Consider the following 24386-nt stretch of genomic DNA (forward strand, 5'->3'; position numbering starts at 1 on the left):
GACTTATGCAGTGGAGGTGTTCATGGTGTGGGTGAGCATTGGTTTTGAGATATAATAGGGAATCGAATAATCGGAATGGTGGGAACCGATCCGATTTCAAATTTTAAGGTTTCAAAAACTGAAAATTTAAAACTTGGAACAAGCCTTCGTGATTATTTTGTTCAATGTCTCCACTCGATCTTGCAATGTTCTAGTGTGTAATATGAAATCACTTTGAGCTTCACATTTATGATTGAGATTTTTACTTTGTTAATGTTTCATAATTTCGGCGTGTCTAAATATGAATTGTAGTCAGTGGATTGTAATATTAAATGAAAGTTATTAGAGATGATGATTCACTGTACTCGTTTAATCAAGAATATATGTGAAATTAAGATAAAACTTTTTGGATTTTAAGAATTGAAGAATCGATTTCGACGAGTAAGTTTTCGATTTTAATGAAAGCTGGACCAATTCTGGAACCGTCCACTTCTCATTCATGGTAGGGCGGGTGAGAATGGGCAGCATGACGAGCCGATCACAATTATGTACGTCGGGCTTAGGTCGGCAGGGCAGGCGAAATATCTTCACTTGCGCATGAGCCCTGGGGAGGGCGTCGCGGGGGGGATGGGGACGGATCGGATGACGTGGAGGGGGCCAGGTGGGGCCCACGTTAGGTGTGTGGGTGGTTGCTGACTGGTGGGGCCGGCCACGTGCAGCGGAGGGAAGAGTGGGGGGCGGTGTACGTGCAAGACGGATTTGGCGCTTTTGGCGTGGGGGTCGTGGGGGCGGCGAGGATGTGTGGATTTGAGATCCTCCCCGCCACCACGTCGGTTCATCCGCCCCCTCGCCCAAAAAAAAAAAAAAAAAAAGAAAAAAATCTAGTTGGGATTCTCATGTACGTATCGAATTCGAACAACTGCCTACATCGTTAGCGAGCTTTGTAATTCATGCGCGTCATCGCATCACGCGGCCGATCTTTCATGACGAATCTCTCGATCGGAACTGTCGACCATACGGTTCATCACGCGCCGGGGCTTGCGCAGGCCGGGGGCCGGGGGTGTCCCCTTCGCCTCTCTACGCACGCAACCTCTTGGTAAGGGCGGGCGACCCATCGCCATTAATGTCTGTTCCTATCAACCACGTCGCCCGTAGCCCCATCATCCTACGGCAAAACATGCCTTGAATGAACTAGAAAAGCTAGCTGACGGCCAGAAAAACCTAACCCACGTTACCTTGGAAGGGCAAGGAGGGGGAATTAAATTTTGGGACCGGAACATGTTAAACCTCAAGGAGTGGTCCAAGGAATGGTTTGTCAGAGCGATGATGCAGCAGCATCGGCCACCCCTCTCAGAAATTCCTGCAAGGTGTTTGATCGTGACCCGCCATTACTAGGGCTTTGCCTAATTTGCAGGGGCTAATTCGATCTTGGGTTTGCTTCTTTTTTTCCACCTAACGTGCTTGACAATGGAGGATCAGGGGTGTCCTTGATGATGGAATTGATGGCACGGTTGAAAGTGCGCTCTGATGTGGTGACTAGTCCCCCGCCACCCCTTTGATCTCCATGAAAATTCCAGATGGGGATGATACGAGGGCGCGCGCTGAGGCGGAACCTGCGACCAAGCGACCGATCTATTGAGACGTAGTTGTGTTCTTTCTGCGTGATTGTGATCGACGAGTTACCTTAACTTTGCCTGTCGATGAACGGATTCATCTTCGTTCTGTTCAAATGCCGCGCCATCCGCAACGATCATGGAGCTCCGTCGTTTAGACGAAGTCCCTCTGTCGACAAAGGACAATCGGTTTCGGCTGACCGTTGGTGAAGGCCATTAGCTTCATTAGTCTTTACCAAAGTCACCAGATGCATAGGAACTTTTGTATCACAGTATTTCGGCGAAAGCAAGACCAACAAGCAAAATACAATTGACCAACAACGTCAATGCTCCCAGAAGTATATGATATATGACTGTAGTTGAGTCTCTCACTGCACACATGAAGAATAATAATGCAATTTGTGGTGCGGTGACTATTTCGCGATTTCGTGAGCAATCTCATCGTCCGGATCGCATCGGCCTATGAACTTTGGTTTGCAGCAGGCGAAGAGTGTCCACCACGGCCTGTTCCGCTGCTCCTGCGATCTTGTCCGGTCGGCTTTTGCCATCTTTAGTGGGCTGCCGTTCCATTCGAAGGGTAATCTGTTCATGCGCGAAAGACTCAATTTGATAATCCTCTTGGTATTGTATAGGATGTGTTGGGAGGGAATTGAAGCTTACAATGGAAATGAAAAGGACCTGGAGCTGGTTGTACTGCTATTTGATTTCGAGCGGAGGGAGATGCTACGCAAATACGGTGCCGTATCTGACTCCCTGGGAGGAGTTGCGATTGGACTAGCAGCAGAGAAATAGGCATCGCCGCAAACCTGTTTCGTTACGAGTATTTGACCTGATTCCGTTCCGGTTTCTGACATCACGCTTCCGAGCGTCAGCTTACTCTCCACTTCAAAAGCATTTGCAAATTCCAAGCTCCCAGGACACTCTTGTCTTTGGTTTTTGTCGGGAGGAACATCGGGCTCGATTGCTGCCGCCGTATATGATGCTGAAGAATTTGGCGTTGCTGATGTCTGGCCTGGAATCTGTTACATCAGACGATACCATTTAAATTACCGCGAATAAGATGGTGTGCGGCATGCCTGTGCGTTCAGTATTCACAGAACCCTTCCTGGTTTATGTTTTCTAAGCATCGACATGCCGAGTGGAAGATGAATATTATGAAATTCAATGAGAAGCCAGCATGTTCTTACATGTCCGTGTATCGGCGGCATTTCAGGTGAAGTATTCTCAGCTGGGATCTCGTCTTTCGCAGGAACATCTGCTTTCTTCTCCGTCGCAACCTGTGCAGGACTGCGTATCTCTGTTCGTTCCTTGGCGGAGCACTTGCTTTGCCTTGGATTTTAAGACATACGAACTAGAAGTCTCTGTCCATAGAGCATGTCTAGCCACTTCGCTCCCGCTGCCCGCATCTGAGTCAAGTATGCATGAAATGGCGTTGTGGTCGAGTTCACAACCTCGCACCTCGCTCTTCCCGTGAGAAGGTTGTCGCTCACCAGGAGCGCTTGTTTCTTGCAAGAATGCGACTAGCTCTGGGAGCCCCAGGTCTATAGTGGACTGGTTATGTACTTCCTTGCACCATTTTGTGTTGGCACAAACTGCAGCATGCTTCACTAAGTTGTCTGTCTCATCAAATTTTCTACTTACACCGAGTCTATTGCCGGCAGAACGATGCAAGAGCACCCCGTGACGTTGGCTTTCTAAGTCGAGAACAAAGGGATGCATGTCCTCGTAGCCCTGTTCCTTCAACTTCCTCATCCTGCAAGAACTTTGAGGTTGACAAGCTAGCGATTGGTCGGCGGAAAATAAGTTATCTGTTCCGGGATTTATGTCTAAACCTGTAGGAAACACAAAGTGGACAGAGTAAGCGTCAAAACCCCTGAAAGGGCTTTTCCTTGTAACTATGTTCATTGTTGCTGCAGAACTTGCACAAATTCAAAACCAATATTCTTCCTCATTCTTTACGGATCGAATTCTACACCTCGCAGTAAATGTCATGACGCAGGATGATGTATTTTCTACCGTTCTTACACCAGTAAAGAAGATAAGAGTTGATGGAGTAGCGGCATACAACATATACTCTTGCAAACAGACTAGTTCTGTAATGCAGTATAATGTAGACTTCTATTGGTATTGCATAGATATACCCGTTGATCGACCTAACCATCGACTTGAGCCGAGCTTCATAAATTTCTTCGAGGATTAACGAATATATTGAGCAATACACGCAAACAAACTGGAGGGCAATGCAGAGAGGCAGAACCTTATTCTGCAATTGTCTTCAGAGGCCTAAGTACCAACCTGTTGCATCCTGAGGATGCGAAACGGAACTCAGGCCAAGCCTACCCGCTTTGCAACCTTTCAAAGATTGAATGTCAAATGAACAAGGATAAAAAGCGACGTATCCTTGAAGTGTCAATGTCAAAGAAGATGATAGAGCGAAACTGCACCGGGCATAAAATCAGCATGAGAATCCCTTCGGCATCTGTTGTCCATCTGGTTAGCGCTAGTTAAACCGGCATGAGAGGACCAGATCCTTGCAATGCCGTAATATCAAGACCTTTTCTTTCCCTTTCCATCACCGATTTTCGTTCTTTTCTCGTCTTTCGGCATGAACTAACAAAGATAAGGCCACTGTCATGAAGCAGAAGCGTCTCTTCTACTCTCGGAATAGACGTCACCCATTGGGAAATATGTACTCACAGTAACGAATAGCACATGACCCTTCAAGCAGTTGGGCTCTTGCTAGATACATGACCATTTCCAGGAATGCAGTTGATTTGCATGACCACCTAGCAAAGAGACAATGGAGACGTACAGAGTTCGAAGGACCGCCGATCAAAACCGCTCAGTGAATCCGAAGATGTTTATTCTGTCTCAGACGAAAGCGGAAACAGAAAATAGCTACAATGAAGAACCCGAAATGCACATAACAAGCAAACCAGAAAAAATAAAATGCGGCAATAGTTTGTCATCTCTATCTTACCATAGGAGAATACAGAAGAACATGGAGCACACAAGACACCGGCATAATCAGCTCAGCAACTTACCCAGATTACTCCAATTCTGTCCGCAGGCCTCCGGCCTCAATCTGAAAAAAAGTTGGGGAAGGGCAAGAAGTTGAGCGACGGAACGAAAGACGACGGGGAACGAGTTGTGGAGAATGGAGGAAAACAGTTTAGGTGATTTGAAATGGCGACCCAAATGTTTCCGGTCGAAGATTCGGATCACATGACCGGCTCTTTCTATCCTAATCATCGGCAAAATCAGCTGAAACATCTTCAAATACTCTTGTGGACACAGTTCTTTCTTTTCCCCTATTACTGCAGCTGGTTTCTCATAAAAGCTCATGAAACTTGACTGGCTCTTCTGGGTGCATTGCTCTAGAGCAGAGTTGTTACAGATTTGATTGTAATAGAGGTCCCTCAAGAAAACCCTCCGGTTTACCGCAAACTTAATTATTTCGACCGCTGAAAATTCCCAAACTAGCATAAATATGACAAATTTACTTTCTGTTAGATTCCGTTAAATTGGATTTATACCACAAAAAACCTCAAATTGATACACCTTTTATGAATAGAAGGTAAAAATCTTAAATGTATACATCCGAGAATTATCATGTGTCATCCAACTTAACAATTTGGAGATATAATTTTACGGAAACTAACGGAAGGTAAATTTGTCACATGTATACCGATTTGAGGTAAATTTGTCAAATGTGTATCGGTTGTAGGGTTTTTGGTGGCCAAAAAAAAAAAAGTTCGGAATAAATTTGTCACAAGAATACCAGCTTGGGATTTTTTGTGGTATTAACCCATTTAATTGCATTCCCGTTGCCGAGCAGGGCTCTTCAATGATAAGTTCAGATTGAGCTATCCAATGCCAGTTCATTAGCCTTCCAGTACAGCATGATGATCAATTAGAAAGTGGGCTATAAAGAAACGAAACAGAGGAACCGGAAAGGAGGACCAGCTTCATTGATGCTAAAAGCAGAGACGCCCTGCTTTTTTCAAATGGGTCGTGGGCATATGTCAACTAGAAGTGCAAGCCAGGATTAATTTTCTTGGATCAGTGTTTGATCAATACCAGAGAAGTTTTGTGACCGTGCAGACTAAAGTCTGTCTTCTGTCCCTTCTCATTTAGTCTCTCTCTTGGGAAAAGTATCACAACAAGTCCGAGACATATTGCATCGGTATAAACTCAATCCTAAACGTTTCAATTGGTTCAATCTAGTTCTAAACCTCTTCACATTAGTGACAATTTAGTCCACCTGGCCAATTTAGGTTGGAAATCGTTGATGTGGATTCCGGCTGTTCTATGTGGCACGGCCGATGCTACCTTGAACTTTGTCTTTAATTTAAATATTCATATTTATTTTTTTAATTTTTTTTTTATTTCCTTTCTCTTTTTGCCAATGGCTAGTTGCCGGACACCAGCAAGGGTCGGTCTCATCGGGCCGTGCCTAGGCAAGGGTGAGTGCTAGGAGGCCGACCCTCATTTGTCACCGGCCACCAGCAAAAATAAAAGGGAAGGACAAAAGAAAGGAAAAAAAAATGTAAACAAAAAAAAATTCATGTCGGCGCCAATCATGCCTCGAAGGACGGACGACATTCACATCAGCAATTTCTGACCTAAATTGGCCGGATGGATTGAATTGGTACCAATGTAAATAAATTTTAAAATTTAAATTTGCCTAGGTAAAAGGTGAACGACTGAATTGATATCAAATTAACAATACAACATGTTTACGACTTTTCTTGGGTGCTTTTCCCTCACTCTCTTCATTCCATCACTCTTTCTATGGGCTTCCTTCTCGTTAGTTCTTTGTCTTGCATATTCGAGAATTCAGAGTCCATTCACATTTGGGCTTCAGCTTGCCTTGATACGGCATTCGACTGGCTTGAAGCGGGTGAAATGAATCCCATGAAGCCCCCATTCAATGGCGCATGCATCGGGTCCGGTTTAATCCGGAAACTGGACCGAACCAGCTTTGACCGGCCCGATTCAAGGCCGGTTCCGGGGAGCTCAGGTTCGGTTCCCGGTTTCAAGACCGGAACCGCCGGTTCTACTCAAGAAACAGCTTAATCCGGTATCAAATTGGCTCAACTAGTCTTGCTCCCGTGTTAAACTGGCTCCGAACCATTTTTAAACCCTTTTTTCAGGGAAGAATAAAAAAAAGGAAAGCACTATTGCATTCATAGAAAAACAGACCTGTCTTCAAATGTAGAAACAACGACATAACTACTTGACCAAAATATGTTTTCGTAGTGAAATTGTGCAACTTTCGTATTCTGTTAAAAAAAAAAAAATCATTTCTTACGAAACGAAAAATGGACTGCTTGCCGGTTCCAAAATTTTGGAATCGCGGGAGTCACGGGATTGGTTCCCTGTACTAGATTGGGACATAATCCATCCGGGAATCGATCACATCTACCTGTTACCATACTTTTTTACTCGATGCGACCATAATTTCTCTCAACACTCGAAATGACCATGACTTATTGACAATAAGTTCTATTATCGAGCTAGTAACTCCTGGAGTAACCATCACAGGTTCATTGAAAAAGAATAATTATTGAAAATATAACGTTCGATTTCGAAATACTATGGAGAGCTAGAGAGACATTAAGACATAGCTTTGCTCGAGATTTCAGTGTAACCCTTGCTTGGATAAGTTCGTACGGTAACAAGTATATCTAATCCTCAGTTGAATCTCCTAATTCCGAGTAAAAAACCTTAAGTAAAGGAAATTTGGAAAAACAAAAGCCTCAAAATCTGCAGCACTGAAAGCGGACTCGTGGAACTCTTTGCTTCTTCGAGTACGGCAATCCCTCCCCCTCTGGCTTTGGCATTTGCACTGGACTTCCCGTCCACTCCCACCTCAATCTGCAAAATTATTTCAAGATCAAACACTTCATTTACGCAAATGTTCGCGGGTTGTTCCATCCGAGGACTAGGTCAGATCGACCAGGCGCTGTCGCAAATGGTCGAGTCTTACATGGGGAAGGAGAAAGAGCCGCGGCCGCTGCCGTCTGATTTAATAGAATCCGTCCGTTCCGTCGTCTCCTTTCTGATGTCGCTTCCATCTTTCTTGTCCTAATGAGTTTATTTAGAGGAGGAAGGAAAACGAGTGAGCTCTTGTACTTGTACTTGCAGTATGATAACATTAGCACGTAGGGTTCCTATCTTTATGATGATTTTTAGAAGATCGAGAGTTCGTCAACTTCTAGGGTTTATGAACTCGACCTTCTTATTCGTGCTTTCGCATTCCACGCCGCCTCTCGATCCGCTGCCTTCGTCTTTAGACCGAGTATTGTTGACGACTTCATTCCTTAATGCTTCCATCTTGCTGTGACCAAGCTGCATTCGGGAAGATCGAGAGTAAATAAGATCGATATCAGACCACTTCCCTAGTGCAAAAATTCGAAAGACTTAGATCTCTCGCGACGTACGTGTTCTATCTGCATGACACGGGCAACAATGGAACGATTTTCATGTCATCGGCGATTGCCAAATATCGTGTGAGCGACATCAATTATCGTAACTTAAACTTTTGGAATAAACTTGGATGGGGGTGATGTACCGACCTCTGGCCGGTTGACGGGCCTTGGAGCAGTCGAAGTCGCGCCATCGACCTGAGCCGACGACTTGCTGTGGTGGTTATCCTTGACCACGTCGAACGCGCCGTCGTCTCTGAAACAGAACACTATGTAGTCTTCATCCTCAGGAAGGACTTTCCAGCTAGTCGTCTTGGTCATCGCCGCCGCACCATCACCTCTGATCTTGGCCACAGCATCGCACGATCTCTTCTTCATGGTCGTATTGCATCTGCTCTCGTCTCTCTGATCAACACCCATGTCCTTCTTCTTCTTCTTCTTCTTCTTCTTCTTCGTCTTAGAAAAACGAGAGGAAATTTCTGTAAGTCCAAACCATGAAAGCTTCATGATCATATATAGTGGCCCAGTGTTGTCGGTCTTGCATGCGATCTCGCAAGTCTCGTGACTCTCATCATCCATGGATTGGACTACTGAACGGTCCGTTGGCTTTGCGTTTCTGGGTAGAATCTCTTTGAATGATGATGGCGATGTGGAGAGAGAGAGAGAGAGAGAGAGAGAGAGAGAGAGAGAGAGAGAGAATAACGGGGATGGGATTAAATGACGGCGAGAGGGAAATGCGCAGATTTTGAATTTCGAAAATAATATGGAGAAATGAATCAGAGGAATTTGCATGGGATTCGGATCGTATTTATTGCTTTTATTGTACTAAAAGCAAGAAAAAAAAAAGGAATAAACAGTGGACGATGAACGCTTCTAACGACGGTTGCATAATCCCATGTCTCATGAACCGAGGTTCCATGCTTCGTGCATACGCACGTAGGATTGTGCATCGTTCTGGTCCGACCAGGGAACTAGACTGAACTGGCTAGATCTGGTTGGTTCTCGGGCGACCTGTCCGATTCCCGTTTCAACATAAGGAACCGGGCTGGATCGGATTGAGGGACCGGTTGACTAAGATAATTGACTTTTTTTTTCCTTATCCTAAAGCAAACTCTAGTTAAAAAATTATTTTTCTATTAACGTCGAGAAACTCCTACTTGTAGGGAATAGAAGAAAAAAAAAAAGAAATAGAAGAAATCATCGGCTCCGGGATTGACCTTGGAATGGGACGGACCTAGCCGGTCGGTCCAATCCGGTTCGAGGACCGAGTAGGCCGATTCCCAATCCCACAAACTGAGAACTGACCCTGCCCGGTTAGGTTACAAGTTTTAGAGCGAGAATCAACCCGGCTTGAAGCTGACCAACATTGCATACGAGTCAGCTACGTATCGTCGCTTGAATGGGATGATTCGCCAAAAGTACTTTCGGATGACTGAACTCGAGATAAAATCGAAGATCCGATTGACTTTTCTCGAGATGCTAAAACTTAATTGTCTCCGAACCGTCAACTTTCGCCCATGCGCATCTTCTTGGCTACGTGCATAAAAGGGACATGCGCAAATTGAAAATTCACCTTTCATTTTGAAATTGGATCATTTTGGGCCTGAGAGCGGAGAGAGGTCCACAGTCCGACGGAGAGGAGACCAGCTGGCCCACAAAATAGTGAACTTGGATCGGCCCATAAATCCCCGTTCTATTACCGGTTTGACCGGGTCCCATTGCTCTTGTCTGAACCGTCGGGAGGATGAACCAGTCAAAAACGGTTCAACCGGCCCAATAGGTGCCGTTCGATCACATCATGGTGTTAAATCGAATGAACGATGTACAAGGCGAAGGTCCAATCCCTAGGTCGGACCGTTGGACGTGGATTCCGAACAAGTGATCTTAAAATGTATTAAGACATCTCGATTTGGTGAAAGAACATACCAACAGGTCACATCGCACTAGATCAACCGTTTCGTGCTCTTCGTGATATCGATAGGCCGGTTCAATTGGTCGAACAAGCTGAATCGAGGATAGCCCGCTCGTCCAGTGTGGTCATCGATACGATTTTAAAACTTTATTTCTCGCGTCGGCGCATGAGAAAATGTTTTGTTAACAGATCATTAATAAAGGAAAACAACCCCCTTCTCACCTAACTATCCGAATGGAATCTGCTCCCATTTGAATCAGAACAAGAGAAAAGGACATGAGGAAATGTTCGTGACAAGCTCTTCCATCTATGCCGACTTTAAACAAAGAGTCCTCAAGTTGCACATTTGTGCGTGGCAAAGCCTTTGTTTATGCCATCCGAGAAGGACATGGCAAAAGGTTAATACCAAGTCTTTTTTGTTTTTCTTTTCTACTAAATTAGTAGGGTACAGACATTGAGACCGGATTACCCGAAATCATGTCAAACGACCCCGCAAATCCCATTAGTCGGTTAATTTCAGACCTTTCGCTTATTCATGTGTCTCCGACTCGGAGCATTTGCGCGCTAGCGATGGGATCTGAACGGATGACTTTCGATTTTCCGAACTGAAAATCCTGAATGTTCGACCAATTGCGGGCACATTGAAGAACGTTCCTTTTTTTTTTTTTTTTGGGTGGTCTTGCTTTCATGGAAAATGAAGTTTTGGCTTGCCGATCATGATAACTTACAAAAAATATATTTTTCTCACGTGGGAATCTGTGTTTTTCTTTTACGGGAAATTCAAGCATGGGATAAATCCACAAGCACCAGTGGACACAGACGAGTTTGCTTTAATCCAATGGCTTAATTCTCACAAAAAAAAAAAAAAATCAACTTTACGTTCGGTCTCAATTCTATCCTAATTTTTTGTCATCTTAAAAAATTTCGACTTTCACTCCAGTCTCAAATATGTCAATGCATCCAAAAATCGTAACTAGTTTCTTCAAAATTATGAGCATAAGGACAATTAGAATTTCATTATTAGAACTCGTGTAATAATAAAAACCCTCACCTTCGCATAGAACAACTAGGGGTGTCAAAACTAAATTGAACCGTGAATCAAACTAAACTGAAAATTTCGTGCATTTCAGTCGAGGTAATTGAAAAATAACAATTCTTTTTTCTAATTTGGTTAATTTTGATTTGGTTAACCAAAACGAATTAAAAATCTTTAAATAACTATTCTTCTTTTTTTATCCTTTTTCTTTCTTTTATTTTATTTTCTTTTATTTAGGGCAAAGGGCCGGCTGCCGAGGGCTAGCGAGGGCTTCGTGGCCCTCGCCCAGGGGCCGGCGACCTTGTCTCGGCCCGGTGGCCGGGCTTCGCCGTATTTGAACAAAAAATGCAAAATGCAAAGAAAAGAAAAAAGAAAAATAAAAAATCGAACCGAACCGAACTGGATTTTCAATTTAGTTCATATTCGGCTCAGGGCGAGATTTGGTTTAGTTCAAGTTTACACCTTAATGGTTCAGTTCGATTCGATTTTTTTGAAAAACCAAACTAAATTGAACCATTGACACCCCTAAGATCAACAACAACAACCATCTTATGTGGATTAGCTTGAGGAAACCAGTGTCGATTTTTTGATGCGGAAGCAGGTTCGGGACAAGAGTGAAAGTAGTTTTTTTTTTTAGAAAAAAAAAAAGAGGCTCAAGGACAAAATTGAATTCGAACTTAAAGTTGAAATTAACCCTTATTCCGTACGTTCTCAAATTTAAATTTGCTTCATGAAAGTTGGGGCCATTTCGTGGTTGAACATATTAAAGAGGCTACAAGCTCAGTTATAATTATAAGTGATTTTCATTCGCTTTGCCTTTTAATTCAAGTTATCAAATACCATAATAAAAAAAAGAAGAAGGGAAAAATGGCCTCGTCCCCATCGTTTTCGTTCCTTGTAAGCAAACAAGACCTAAAATAGAAAACTAAAATCATTCCATGAAAACAATTTGTACGTCATTTCGTATAAGAACAATACAATGCAAATGCAATCTTAAACACATAAGCCATATTTCAATACCTAGGGCCCGTTAACTGTTTCCGGATAATAATTCTCCGATTATCCGGCATTTGAATGAGAAAACGTTATCTAAAAATTTGAAAAATTTGAAAATTTGAAGGAAAGTATTTTCTTATTTGGCCAATATTAATTAAATTGGCAAAAATATTGATGACATTTAGATGCTACCTTTGAATGTGAATGTCTTAATTGGCAAACCTATGACATGGTGCCGGCGTTGACATTGACAAATTCAACAAATTTTAACAATTATTTTTAATTTTTAATTTTTTCCCTTTTCTTTTGTTTTCTTTTATAAAATCTTTAAATGAGGCCGGCAACTCTAGCAAGCGCATCGTGGCCCTTGTTGGCCACTGGACAAGGGGTTGGGCCAAGCCCTCACGGTGGCTAGTGAGGGCGTTGCAATTGTCATCCAGATCCGGCAAGGTAGCCCTCACTTGCGGCCGGCGATTGCCGAGGCTACAAACTGGTAGAGGAAAATAAGAGAAAAGAAAAAAATTCAGAAAAATTACAAAAATTATCCACGTCAACACCGGTGATGCTACGTAGGACGGCCGACGTCTATGAAAAATAGATTCTTTATATCTGTTACTTTTCCGTCATTCAAATGCCGGAAAGTTAGAAAATAATTTCCGAAAATAATCGACTTTCAAACAAACGGATCCTCGTAAGGAAAGTATGTCGTACCGATCAATTGATCGAGGGACTGGCTGCTGGAATCGCGATGGCTGTCGCTGGTGCGTGGAATGAACATCTCTCTCTCTCTCTTTCACTCGCACGTACTCACATACATATTATGCGCTATGATTTGTCACATCCTCCCCTATCATGATTCTTTGTTGTTATCTTTGTATTAGAGAAGAGGCATGCGGTAGTTCTTGCCATATTCAGAACTTAAAATAATTGTAGGAAACAATGAATTGAATTTGTTTCTTGCAACAATTTAAACTTTAAAATAATTGATTGCACACTTCACTTCAAATTTAATACGGCATCGTTTCACTACAAATTTGCCGAACTATATAAGCAAATGCCTTGACTGGACACTCTTTGTAACGGCCCATTTTCAGCCCGTTTTATCCTTGGCAGAAAATTCTTCCTAAGTCAAATCTCATCAGACCCTATTCGACATTAAATTCTGCCAAATGCCACAGTTGATAAATGAACTTTACATACATACATACATACATACATACATACATACATACATACATACTCGCCATCATTCAATTTATTGTCATTGAGGTTGCTTTATTCTTATGTATAGTAGCTCATCAAATGCATACGTTGTAGATAGAGTCTAATTTCGAGCCAAGCCTCAAACTTAATCATTCAGTAAATGGATAATCTTCGTATCTCATTCTACGGTCTTGAACCTGGACTTGAGCTCCACGGCTTGGGCCACAGTTTGCATATAGGATTTGTTTAGCAAGATCCATGCAATCATCTCAATCGGGTTTTGTCAATGCTCCGTTGCATGCTTCATGGCCGTAGCAAGAACCATGGTTAGTGTAGTTATTGTAAGCGTTTTCTGATGTATGCAAAGCATTTAGTGTCCGAAAACAATCCAAAGGTCGTCGGAATATAGGTTGATCTCACTACTATACGCCTTTGACTTCGTATTTTAGACACCAATTTATCATTATAACCGCACTTGACAATAGTGCAAGAACAATTCAACCAAAAAGACAGGAGTGGTTTCACAATATGTGGAGATATTGTATTCATGGTTGGACCATTTACACCTTCACTTTCCGGTTACGTTTGTTTTTTCTCCATTCTTTGTTGCCTCTCTCTCTATTCTTTAGAGCAATATTTTTATAGAAGAATGGAGAATGGAAAATAGAGTTGAAAATTTTATTTTGATGAATGGGGAACGAAGCTTTTATAATTTATGTGTTATCTTATGTGTTTGAACTTTTTATTGTTTATAATTGTATATGGCTACATGTTTGAACTTTTCATCATTCATAATTGTAAGTGACCACCTATTTGGCGGATAGGGATTTATGTTGATCATCTTTTACGTTGAGTTGTTTTGCTACTCTTTTTAGTTTGATCATCTTTTACGTTGAGTTGTTTTGCTACTCTTTTTATTTTGCTTTAAAAAATGAAATCAAAAAAAGGAAAAAAAAAAAAAAGTTCACGGATAGACCCTAAAACCATATTGAAAAAATTGGTTGGGTTCTAGAATCAATTCTTAAAAAACAAGGTAGGCTTCGGGTTCCAAAAATTGAGAACCGATTATAACATAGTAGGTTCTAGACGTAGAACCTAGCCACCATGGAACCGATCGCTCTTGGTATGCATACAAATTAACCCATCCTCACCGTTCAATAATGTTCACTTCTTGTGCACAAGTCTCATATGAGGAAGAACTAAGTCAATTCCATTTCATGATGACCGTGTTTCGATGCCAACCGTGTCACCCAGTTGAGCCTTTTTCCCAGACATGGCTTTCTTTTGATGCCAATCGCACAATCCTTGTCCAGTATTGTTCGCATCGCTCAATTACTGTTTCGTATGCCACCTGCATCGACTGCTTTCTGTTTCCCCTCCGATGTTCGACTTTTTCGCTGCTCATTTTGAGAAGTCACCACTACCACCAGACTTGTTGCCCTCAGACGAGCAAGAACCTAAAGTTTCACCACAAACATACGTCAAACACCACCCCACCGTAGATCCACCAAGCCGACGTCATTAGAGGAACAAGTTTTCATGGTACTTTGACATTGATTTCAAATTCGAATTGACTCTTTTGAAATCATCTTGAGCTTGAGGGGATGTTACCGATATTATAATATTTACTAGATTCTTTATATTTTTTTAGATCATGCATATACCTCTTTCCATTGTGGATATCTGTGATTAATTATATTTGGCATTATACTTATCTATTTATCTTATATATTAATCTAATGAAGCCTATAAATAGACTTCTTCTTCAAGATTGGAATATACATTAAAATTCTTTATTTCTCTCTTCCGCATTATTATTCTCAACTCATGTGACAAGAGGAAGAGAAAGGAAACATATTTAATAAGAAATATTCATTTTAATACCACAAAAAACGTCAAACTCATACACCCATGTCACCTATACCCCCAAACTAATTTTTGTGTTAGGAAAAATTCCTAAACTGATACACTCATGTCACACTTTTCCCCAAATGGTGCCACATTTACAATGTAATTTTTTGGGATAAATATAGTACGGATATGCTAATTTTGGATTTTTTCCTACACGAAAAGTATATGTAACATGGATGTACTTGTTCGGGAGTCTTTGTGACACAAAAATTAAACGTGGTAGGATGTTCGGATTTAGGGATTTTGTTGGTATTAACCCTTCAAGTGGAAAAGAACCTAAGTAGTATCGACATTGACATGTGACACACCACACTACACGATACGACACCTCGACAAGTCATTTTTAAAAAAAATAGAGAATTCCGACATGTTGGGACACATTGTATTTATCATGTACTTATAAAAACATCAACGGTGAGTTACTTCTTATTCTTCTTCCGTTAAGGATTCACGATTATGTTTTTTGGGCTAGCTGTGTATATTAATATTAGGGTAGTTGAGTATCCGACTTATTTTTGGGTCGAAAAGTATATGACTTAAGTATATATATATTTTAAATAAATTTAAATATCTCTAATTTAATGAAAATGTTTAAAATTGATCCCGTGCGTATCGTAATAGCATGTCGAGACGCTAGACTCTCATGTTGTTGGCGTGTCTTGAGCGCCGACTACGTATCGATCGCATGTCGACTAATATCAAGAGAGTGTCGGAGTGTCGGACATCACACGAAAACCTTCAGAGAGTATTGGTGTTTTCTAGAAAAGGACTACCTCATCCTAGACCGATTCAGCCAATTGAAATTGCTTTCGCAAGCAAGAAGGCGGCAAGCCTACTTACCAGGTGCTTCTTGCATATTTTAGGTCCACTCAATACTAGCTTAAACTTTTTGTCAAGATAAAGTAGTCCTATCTCGTGTTTACTCCTCTAAATCGAGATTTCTGTGGAATGTATAATGCAATCACACCTTCATACTCAATTACAATAAAGGGTCACAATGTCATTAGACTGTTTTAAGATGCTTTACGAATTACGATGTTTTTGTTCTTAACTACCGACCAATCATAGCGAGGACAAATACGGTTCTGATTTTTCTTTTATGGGAATAAAATTTTCGTTTTGTCCTTTTCTTTGGTAGGGTCGGCAAGTATCTGAGGTAGGCCCTGATCGCCTTATTGGGTCTCGGCTGTCCCTGACACACACAGGCGTTGTTGCAGAGAAGAGAGAGAGAGAGAGGCGCTGGCGGCGGCGGCGGGGAATGGGGTGGGCGATAGCACTGCACGGAGGAGCAGGGGACATCTCGCTGTCTCTGCCGCCTGAGCGCCGCCTCCCGAGGGAGGCCTGCCTCCGCCACTGCCTCCAGCTCGGCGTCGACGCTCTGAAGTCCAAGAAATCTCCCCTGGACGTTGTCGAGCTCGTGGTAATCGATTCACGCTAGGTTTCTCTGTGAGCATCACTTTTACGTGTTTCGCGATGGCATACCGAGTTCTTTTAGCTAATGGGCAGAGGAAAAAAAGAGGAAAAAAGATATATTTTTGAGCTGATTGGAGAGTTGTAGATCTCAAATGACCCATCTGCTTTCTTTTTCTTACTTTTATATTTCTTTGTTTTTAGTTTATGATGGTGTTCAAAGCAGTTTGAGTTGTCTAGTTTTAGTATGAGATCAAGATATTTGAGTTCTACTTGTACACTCTGTTTTATGTAAATCCGGTGTTCTGAACACGAGTATGGCTTGCTTCATCTTGCGCTCTAGTGTCTCTTTGAGTACAGTGAATAAACCTGGAACCAGATCGAGAACATCCTAGCCTAAAAAGGTGTTTCGCTCTTGTTGATTGGAAAATTTCTATGGAAGAATTTCAGGTCTTGCTTGAAATTAGTGCTCAAAAAACATCAGTACACAATTGAAGGAGGTTAAACAGATTTTGGTATAAGAAACAAAGAGGGAGAGCCAAAAGTTGCTGGCTTTATACCTGCCGGTGTCTTGAAAGTCTTGAGACATCTTCCCTGTAGGTTACATGATTGATGACTTGCTTGAAATGTGAACTATGCTCTTTGAATTTTTCCTATGATGCGCAGCTACAGTTTTCCTGCGTGAGCCTATTCCTTCACTAAAAATTTGGTTGTACCCTTCTTACCGTGTTCGGGGATAACCAGGTCCGTGAGTTGGAAAACAACCCTCACTTCAATGCGGGCAGAGGGTCGGTCTTAACCAGCAATGGCACTGTTGAAATGGAGGCTTGCATCATGGATGGAAACACAATGAAATGTGGAGCTGTTTCTGGGCTCACCACTGTTGTCAACGCCATATCTTTGGCACGACTAGTCATGGAACGAACTCCTCATATATACCTGGGATTTGATGGGGCAGAAGCATTTGCCAGGGAACATGTGAGTTTACCTTGAGTTACCAGGTTACTCTCCTTAAGTGGAGGAGGTTTGATCTACTCTAGCATTTCTGTACTCTGGAACTTAATTGGTGATCAGAAGACAAGGGCAGACCTTTTCTTTCTTGGCCGTGTTTCATATTTCGCTAGATGTTATTGCTCACTGATTCTACCTCTCTAATTCAATCAGGCCCTTTTAGCTTGCTAAATCAATTCTTCAAAGATATAAGGATTGTGCATCTCTTTAGCTTCCTTCCCAATTCTGTAAGCACATACACATGTTGCATCACACGATGCATTCGAACCACTGATAGAATTGCCCTTTCAGTTTTCTTGTTTTACAATTCATTGAGCTTCTAATGTTGTGTTCGGTGGAAGTTTTGATCTTTGTTGACTTCTCAAATATGCCAGGGGGTAGAAACTCTTGATGCTTCTCATTTCGTCACTCCAGAGAACATTGAAAGGCTAAAACAGGCCAAAGAAGCAAACAGAGTGCAGGTACTTCCCTCATTTGAATTTCTGTGTCTGCAAATTGGATTTCACATCTTCAATCCTTTATAAGTGCCCTATTTTCTATTGTTTACCAATAATCAACCAATTTTTAGGTTAGTGCTAATTCTCAAGAACCCAATTATTCATCACACTAACTTCGGAGAGACAGGCAAAAGAGTTAAGCTCCCGTATGCAGAGGTCAACAATTATGGGAGATGACTTCCTCCTGCTATACATTTTGTGGTGGCTGAAGCATCAGATCCTTTTAACCCCGGAACATTACAAAGCCCCTTGAAGAACTTGTTTTTCTTGCTTGTTTGGTTCAAGAATCACTAGATAACCCTAGTTGGAATTTCTTTCTGTGCTCACATATCTGTCATATAACCACAGATTGATTATACGCAACCCATGCAAAAGAATGGGAAGGACACTGCCACTGCCAATGGCGACAGCCAAATTGGTACTGTGGGATGCGTCGCTGTAGATAATGATGGAAATTTAGCTGCGGCAACTTCTACTGGAGGTTTAGTCAACAAGATGGTTGGAAGGATAGGAGACACGCCCATCATAGGGGCGGGGACGTATGCCAACAGTCTATGTGCAGTATCAGCTACGGGCACAGGTGAAGCTATAATTCGTGGAACTGTCGCGAGGGATGTGGCCGCACTCATGGAGTTCAAAGGACTCTCCCTGGAAGAAGCGGCCGCCTGCATTGTGAAAGAGAGGGTTCCGAAGGGGAATGTTGGCCTCGTCGCTGTTTCTGCAACGGGAGAAGTCACCATGCCTTTTAATACGACTGGGATGTTCCGAGCATGTGCTACCGAGGATGGGCACTCGGAAATTGCAATATGGCCTTCAATGAAAGATTGAAATGGTTTAGTTGTTTCGGGCAACATCTTATCTTCACCATGATCAAATGCTTGTGGTATATGCGGCAGTTGTAAAAGAACTGCGCTCGAAAGATTGTCCAATTTGTCAATGTTCAAGTGTCGTACCTATATACTGCCATTATGGTGGCTGTTGCGATGAAAGAGCGGCTTTCGACTGTCTTCCTCGTCCTTAAAATCCTTATTTCCTTTCGCAATAACTGAGTTTAAGTACCTTTGCAGATCTATCAGTAGCTTGATCTTTTGCATCGCCTTGCTAAAGTTTCTATCACTGTATTACTTACTTCCATCAAGTTTGATCCTTGTTTGGCCGAAAAAAGAGAAAAAAGAAAAGCTTTGATCCTGAAGTTTGAAATGTCTCAGAAAGAAGGCACTCCAGATTATCAGATTTTACTGCAAAATGAGCCTTCTGTCATTTTTGCTTAAAGTCAATATGTTTGTCAAGAGAACCACTGAGATCTCGACGCTGAGCGAGCAGCAGCCTATGGTCATCTGTAATTGCAGTCACCTATGTTGTCCAGAACAGATGACAGACTGCCGTGGTTCGATAAAGATGATCTATGAACAACTTATGAAACCAGGCATATCGCACAAACGTGATCATCCAATGGCTTCATGTAGTTACCAAATGATGGTCAGAAACCAGCATAAATATTTGCTGGAAAAAACCGAGCATAAGATGACGGAAGGGCAATGGTTCAAAATAAAAAGAAAGTCCACAATCTATATCAAATTATGTTGTCCTCCAGTGAGATCTCAGAAGATATGTCTCAGTTGATGTGCCATCTTAACCCTTTGGCCCTTCGGTCCTTCGGATCATGCATCTCACATAACATATAACTTGGACAGGAGATATGACAATAAGTTGAGCTTCAATACGCAGCAAAAGCAAGTAGAATGCCAGCATAAGTATCAGAAAACCATCATCTGTCTAACTGTTTCTCCAATAGGAACCGTCACAAAAATGCCTCCACAGGCCAGACGAGCATCGTAAGACAACCAGTAACTTTTCCATTCCCTCTTAAAAATGAGATGAGATTATTACAAAATCCGCTATTCAAAGGGGGGGAAAAAGAATATCTCTATACTTGTAGAAAGCTAACAGAAAATTCCACCAGAAAAATTTGAAGCCTCATATCTTTTAATGAATTTCACTATCTCCTCTATAAGAATAATCCTAATAATTTGACATATAATTAAGGAAAAAGAAGAAAAGAAAACCTCCTAACAACATTCAAAATTTTTCTGCTTGTAATAACCCTATGCTAGAGCTGCAGCAGCTAGGTGAAAGTGTTGGTCATTGCATGAGCCACCAACAATCAAGAGGTAGAACATTTTATGCTGTGACACAGTCCTGGAGAAACGGATGGCTTGTATTCACATACCTTTCCCACAGAAGCTTATACTTGCCAACACCCAACTTGAGCCACGGCTTCATATTGCCATTGAAGTGAATGACAGCTGCGCTCTCTATTAGACGACTATCGATGTTCATGTCATAGCCCAAACCCAGCACATGCCATCGTCGATCAAGTGGCTCTGTGAGTCCATAAAAGGCTAAAAGGCCAGGTGGAAGCGTGCCAAGCTTCCACAGTGTCCCATCTGCATTCTGCCGTAGCCAATAATGATACCAAGACGTAACATTTGCTTTCCTCCACGCAATCAGATCAAAGACATTCATTCCGAATGCCCACCCACATGCTTGAGGATCAAACTTGGTGCTTATGAGTGGATTCGAAAAATTAAGATACCTGTAGTAGCGATGAAATGCCTCCAGGCATGTCTCCACCGCTCCATTAACATTTCCATGCAATTCCAACGAAAGCAGCGGTGTCAATTCCTTCTGGACGACAACATCATCTTCAAGAAAAACCACCTTCTCCAACTGCGGGTAGATATCAGGGATGTAAAACCGGAGGTGATCTAGTAAAGATAAATACTTTTGGTTCCACATCTTTGGCTCAGCATCTGCATCCGACAGCTGTTTTACGATAGGAGCAAAAGAAGCATTCAGCCAAGTAAACTCCTCGATATTCTGCACTTCTATGGTCGCTCCTTTGAAGTCATTGCGGTGAAACCATGCCTGCATCGCTCCATAACTTATTCCATTCGTAACAATATGGAAGACAAGCTGTTGGGGATGATCAGCATTAGAGACAGTAGAATTGACAACTACAGATGTTGCCAGCAAATTATCAGAAAATATGCAGAAGTGATACAGATTGTTGTCGACAAGCCGAGGAGAATATACAGTCTCTTCTGCGAGTTTTTGCAGTGATGGGTTCCTAATCCAATTGACGGTGAGTTTGACATTTAGGCAATGGAGGCTTTTTGGTAATGCTTCCGCTGCCAGTTGTCCAAATACTGTGCTCTGAACTATAGCTGCATTTGCACGATCTTCAAGGGCTTGGATATGGGATTTCATTGTTATTATTGTGGTTGCTACATCATAGTGCGCATCTTGTGCCTTAAAAATTAGAGAAGATAGGCTTTTGATGATTGGCTCCGCCTCATCGAACGTGACAGGGTCTCCTCTCATTGCAGCTTTTGAGAGTAAGAGTTGGCAACTTCGTATTCTTGAGCTCAGTTCCCAAGCAAGGTGAAGGTTGTTGTGTTCCTTTGCTATGACGACATATGCCTTGGCAAGTGTCATTTGCTCTGCCAATTGCCGAGAAAGTGAGGTTGTGCTCACTAATTCTTCAGTAAAATTTGAAACCCGATGAGCTTCCCGTTGAGGACTTTCTCTTCTTTCCTGAGATGCATTGTCGAAATTTATACCTATATTGATTACAATGCCAACAGTCCAGCAACAGGAAAGCAATGGGAAATTTTCAATTCAGTTTTGACAGGGCATAAAAAGTGAGGAGAAGTGACCATTTTGATCCTAAGTACATCAAAATGATTATCAGCTATACTAGAAACGCCAATCTACACATTCTGGCATCGAAAGCTACGCAAAACTTAGCAGAAGAGACAACATATCTAACTCTGCCAAAGTCAACGAACCATCTCAGCAAACCACGGCAAGCATACATCTGTTACGCTCGCTCATAAATCCTCTACCTCTAAGTGCAACAATGTCAAGAAGTATGATCTAGCTAGTTTCTCAGCCACATGCCAGACAGATTAACTTCCTCATATTCCCCTGACCTTTCCTTCTCCATCTAATCCCTCTTAAAATTCTCTAGGTAGAAAGCATAGTTCAGAAGAAAAATTATCAGGACTAAAACGATCAATGCGGTCACACATGCGAGTAATTAGCTACCAGAGTTACGGTAAGAGGTTTATCTAAACGCAAGAGGAACTAATGCCAAAGGGCAGAACGTCCACAAGTTAAAAGACAAGCAATTCAACCAAGACACAGCCAATTCAAGTAACAAGGGACTGGAGATCGCAATCTGAAAATCAAATTGAATCCGCACGAGGCCCCGGTAGTGGCACCACCAATCAACTAAAATCAAATTGGTACTAGGGATTTCCCTTTAATTACCGTGGTCAACAAACGAAACAGAATCATCCACAGAGAACCCTGCAATTATACCTGCACAGGATTCACGCTCCGATCCTCATTTTGAATGTGCTGAACCACGAACAACAGCAACCCCGCGACCAAGAACAAGCCAAGAAGTGCCCAGACCCAACACCAATACTTCCTCCGCACCGGGCGCCGGAAATCGGCGGCCCGCCGCCTCATCTTACGGCCACTCCCCCCACGGTTTTACCACCGAATCAAGAATTCACGAGCACCCATTTCCCAGATTCGATCAAAGAAGCTGTCAAAAGGGTGTACTTTCTCGTGCACGCCACACGCGCGTCAAGAACCCATTGGTGCGGCGTGGCGCAGCGCCACCGATTCTTGAATCAAGAAAAAAGACGACGACGACGGCGACTGACCGCGGAGCTGAGATTGGGGAGCTCGACGTGGTGCGAAATTACGTACGAGCGATTGGCGGGTGTGTAGAGAGGATCGGAAAAGAGAAGATCTTTGAAGGGAACGGACGCTTTCGAGTTGAATTGAAAGCGATGGGGGTGGGGTCGAGGGGCGTTGGGGTCAGAAAATCAGTTCCAGTGGGAGGGAAACAGCACAAAGGGCGACGGCAAAACACGAACATGTCATGTGAAACCACGTGCCGCCAAGTCACGTTGTCTTGCTTTTAAACAAGGTTTTACAGACACATCCTAGGATTAGGGAATCCCATTATCCTTTTAACAACGAAGAGGTCCTTAAATTTGTGATTTTTCCAATCATAAAAAGGAAATTGTTATCACCCCTTGTTATGGAAAGCTACTAAAATCAGATAAAAATCTGTTTTTTGAAGAAAGCTATTGAAATGGTCAAAATCACCTCTTGATCATGGAACAATCTTGGTTCGAGGTGAGTAGTTTGAAATTATGTAAGCTAGAGCATCGGGTTACTAAGATTATGGCCGATGCCCCACTTTCTACTATTCAAAAAGGCGAGCGACCTTGAACAAGAAAGGTGGCTGAGGGCTCTTTTTTCATATACAACACAAGCCATAAATAGTCTTGATAATCGAACTCTACGACTTGTTACTAAATTACCTCCTCAATCCTTGATGTGTAAATGAGGATGCAAGAGAGGTATAGTTCTCTATTAGACAATGGATTGTGTTTTGTCACAATTTTTTTGTGGATTAGATTAGACTTGAATTCTTACCTTTTTTATATATTCCTAGATAGTGGATATGAGCCTTTGATTTTTTTTTTTTTTTTTAATTTCTTCTTCGCTTTCTAAACCGGTGGCTCGCTTTTTCTAAGTAACGAGGAAGAGGATCCACCAAGAGCCACCTTCATTAGTATTATGACACCAAGCCCTTAACATGATAAGTAGTTATAACTCGAGTCAAAAAGATATAGACATTCAACTAATGAACTTCTCATGAAGCTCATGGGAAGGTTGACCTAGTGGATAAGGCTTGGGAGTCATTCTTCCCTCTCTTCTTCAATATTTCTGCTCGTGATACGGTTAACTTTTTCTGGTTGATTAGTAGATGTGTTAATGCTTAGGCTACGTATGGAACGTTTTTGTTCCTGGAAAACATATTTGGAACATAAATATTTTTTTTGTATTTTTGCTCCTAGCTACGATTTTCGGGAATAAAAATGCGGTTGGCAAGTACAAAAAAAATATTTTTTTCATCAAAAGGACGGATTTGCAACCGGTGGTGGCGCGATGTCAACTATGCCGACTATTTCGAAGATGGTGGGCGGTGGGGGCTTGCACGGGCTCGCCCTCGAGTTGTTTCTAAAAAGTGTTCTAAAACCTAGAAATAAGTTTTCTTTGTTTCTTTTTTTGGCTTCAAAAGTGTTTCTTTTTTTTACAAGGAACACTTTTGGAACATTTTTTAACCACACGCATTTCTATTCACTTCCGGAACACTTTCGAAACAGAAATACTTTTCAGGGAGTGTTACCATACAAGCCCTTAATTACCTATTTCATATAAAAACTTACCTACAACATATAAATAAGTTGAAAAGCATTGTTCTCCACGGAAAGTTGCTAATCAACTTAATGCTGT

At 42.1% G+C, this 24386-nt stretch overlaps 4 protein-coding genes across 9 annotated transcripts; 1 reads left to right on the plus strand and 3 right to left on the minus strand.

Annotated features, from left to right (window-relative positions):
* Positions 1-1969: 1969 nt before the first annotated feature.
* LOC115740349 lies at positions 1970-4632 on the minus strand. 6 transcript variants are annotated; one of them, XR_007198941.1, is made up of 5 exons: positions 4037-4632; positions 3888-3944; positions 3182-3345; positions 2780-3143; positions 1970-2611 (listed from the first exon to the last, which is right to left on the minus strand). XR_007198941.1 is itself a non-coding variant. In XM_048281399.1 (5 exons), the coding sequence occupies exons 1-4, from the start codon at positions 4052-4054 to the stop codon at positions 2817-2819; spliced, it is 519 nt and encodes a 172-aa protein (XP_048137356.1). In that variant the 5' UTR covers positions 4055-4632; the 3' UTR covers positions 1970-2611; positions 2780-2816. The 6 variants fall into 6 exon arrangements, 4 of the variants coding, with proteins under 4 accessions (XP_048137356.1, XP_048137353.1, XP_048137355.1 ...); XM_048281399.1 differs by having other exon boundaries at positions 2780-3116; positions 3234-3424; positions 3888-3897; XM_048281396.1 differs by having other exon boundaries at positions 2780-3116; positions 3234-3424.
* Positions 4633-7240: 2608 nt separating this feature from the next.
* On the minus strand, positions 7241-8499 carry LOC115741175 (protein BREAKING OF ASYMMETRY IN THE STOMATAL LINEAGE). The gene is made up of 4 exons (XM_030674936.2): positions 8174-8499; positions 7833-7946; positions 7585-7682; positions 7241-7472 (listed from the first exon to the last, which is right to left on the minus strand). The coding sequence occupies exons 1-4, from the start codon at positions 8441-8443 to the stop codon at positions 7355-7357; spliced, it is 600 nt and encodes a 199-aa protein (XP_030530796.2). The 5' UTR covers positions 8444-8499; the 3' UTR covers positions 7241-7354.
* A 7772-nt stretch (positions 8500-16271) lies between these two features.
* On the plus strand, positions 16272-19071 carry LOC115744336 (isoaspartyl peptidase/L-asparaginase 1). The gene is made up of 4 exons (XM_030679455.2): positions 16272-16501; positions 17236-17469; positions 17877-17963; positions 18348-19071. Exons 1-4 carry the CDS (start codon positions 16340-16342, stop codon positions 18825-18827), a joined length of 963 nt encoding a protein of 320 aa, XP_030535315.1. The 5' UTR covers positions 16272-16339; the 3' UTR covers positions 18828-19071.
* A 764-nt stretch (positions 19072-19835) lies between these two features.
* LOC115743141 (hexosyltransferase GAUT11-like) lies at positions 19836-23019 on the minus strand. The gene is made up of 2 exons (XM_030677797.2): positions 22386-23019; positions 19836-21596 (listed from the first exon to the last, which is right to left on the minus strand). Exons 1-2 carry the CDS (start codon positions 22536-22538, stop codon positions 20181-20183), a joined length of 1569 nt encoding a protein of 522 aa, XP_030533657.1. The 5' UTR covers positions 22539-23019; the 3' UTR covers positions 19836-20180.
* Between the last annotated feature and the right edge of the window lie 1367 nt (positions 23020-24386).

Source organism: Rhodamnia argentea, chromosome 6, assembly GCF_020921035.1.
Source record: "Rhodamnia argentea isolate NSW1041297 chromosome 6, ASM2092103v1, whole genome shotgun sequence".
Lineage (NCBI taxonomy): Eukaryota > Viridiplantae > Streptophyta > Magnoliopsida > Myrtales > Myrtaceae > Rhodamnia > Rhodamnia argentea.

Excerpts from the sequence above, each read along its gene's own strand:
- LOC115740349 (XM_048281396.1), bottom strand. The coding sequence starts at position 4,082 with ATGGACAACAGATGCCGAAGGGATTCTCATGCTGATTTTATGCCCG. Across the intron at positions 3,945-4,036 it reads TCATGCTGATTTTATGCCCG|GTTGCAAAGCGGGTAGGCTT; the intron begins GTGCAGTTTCGC and ends AATCTTTGAAAG. Across the intron at positions 3,117-3,233 it reads CTGCCGGCAATAGACTCGGT|CTAGTCGCATTCTTGCAAGA; the intron begins GTAAGTAGAAAA and ends GGGCTCCCAGAG.
- LOC115744336 (XM_030679455.2), top strand. The coding sequence starts at position 16,340 with ATGGGGTGGGCGATAGCACTGCACGGAGGAGCAGGGGACATCTCGCTG. Across the intron at positions 16,502-17,235 it reads TGGACGTTGTCGAGCTCGTG|GTCCGTGAGTTGGAAAACAA; the intron begins GTAATCGATTCA and ends GGGGATAACCAG. Across the intron at positions 17,964-18,347 it reads AAGAAGCAAACAGAGTGCAG|ATTGATTATACGCAACCCAT; the intron begins GTACTTCCCTCA and ends ATATAACCACAG.
- LOC115743141 (XM_030677797.2), bottom strand. The coding sequence starts at position 22,538 with ATGAGGCGGCGGGCCGCCGATTTCCGGCGCCCGGTGCGGAGGAAGTAT. Across the intron at positions 21,597-22,385 it reads GGAGCGTGAATCCTGTGCAG|GAAAGAAGAGAAAGTCCTCA; the intron begins GTATAATTGCAG and ends AATGCATCTCAG.
- LOC115741175 (XM_030674936.2), bottom strand. The coding sequence starts at position 8,443 with ATGGGTGTTGATCAGAGAGACGAGAGCAGATGCAATACGACCATGAAG. Across the intron at positions 7,947-8,173 it reads GGCCCGTCAACCGGCCAGAG|CTTGGTCACAGCAAGATGGA; the intron begins GTCGGTACATCA and ends TCCCGAATGCAG. Across the intron at positions 7,683-7,832 it reads GCGAAAGCACGAATAAGAAG|GACAAGAAAGATGGAAGCGA; the intron begins GTCGAGTTCATA and ends TAAACTCATTAG.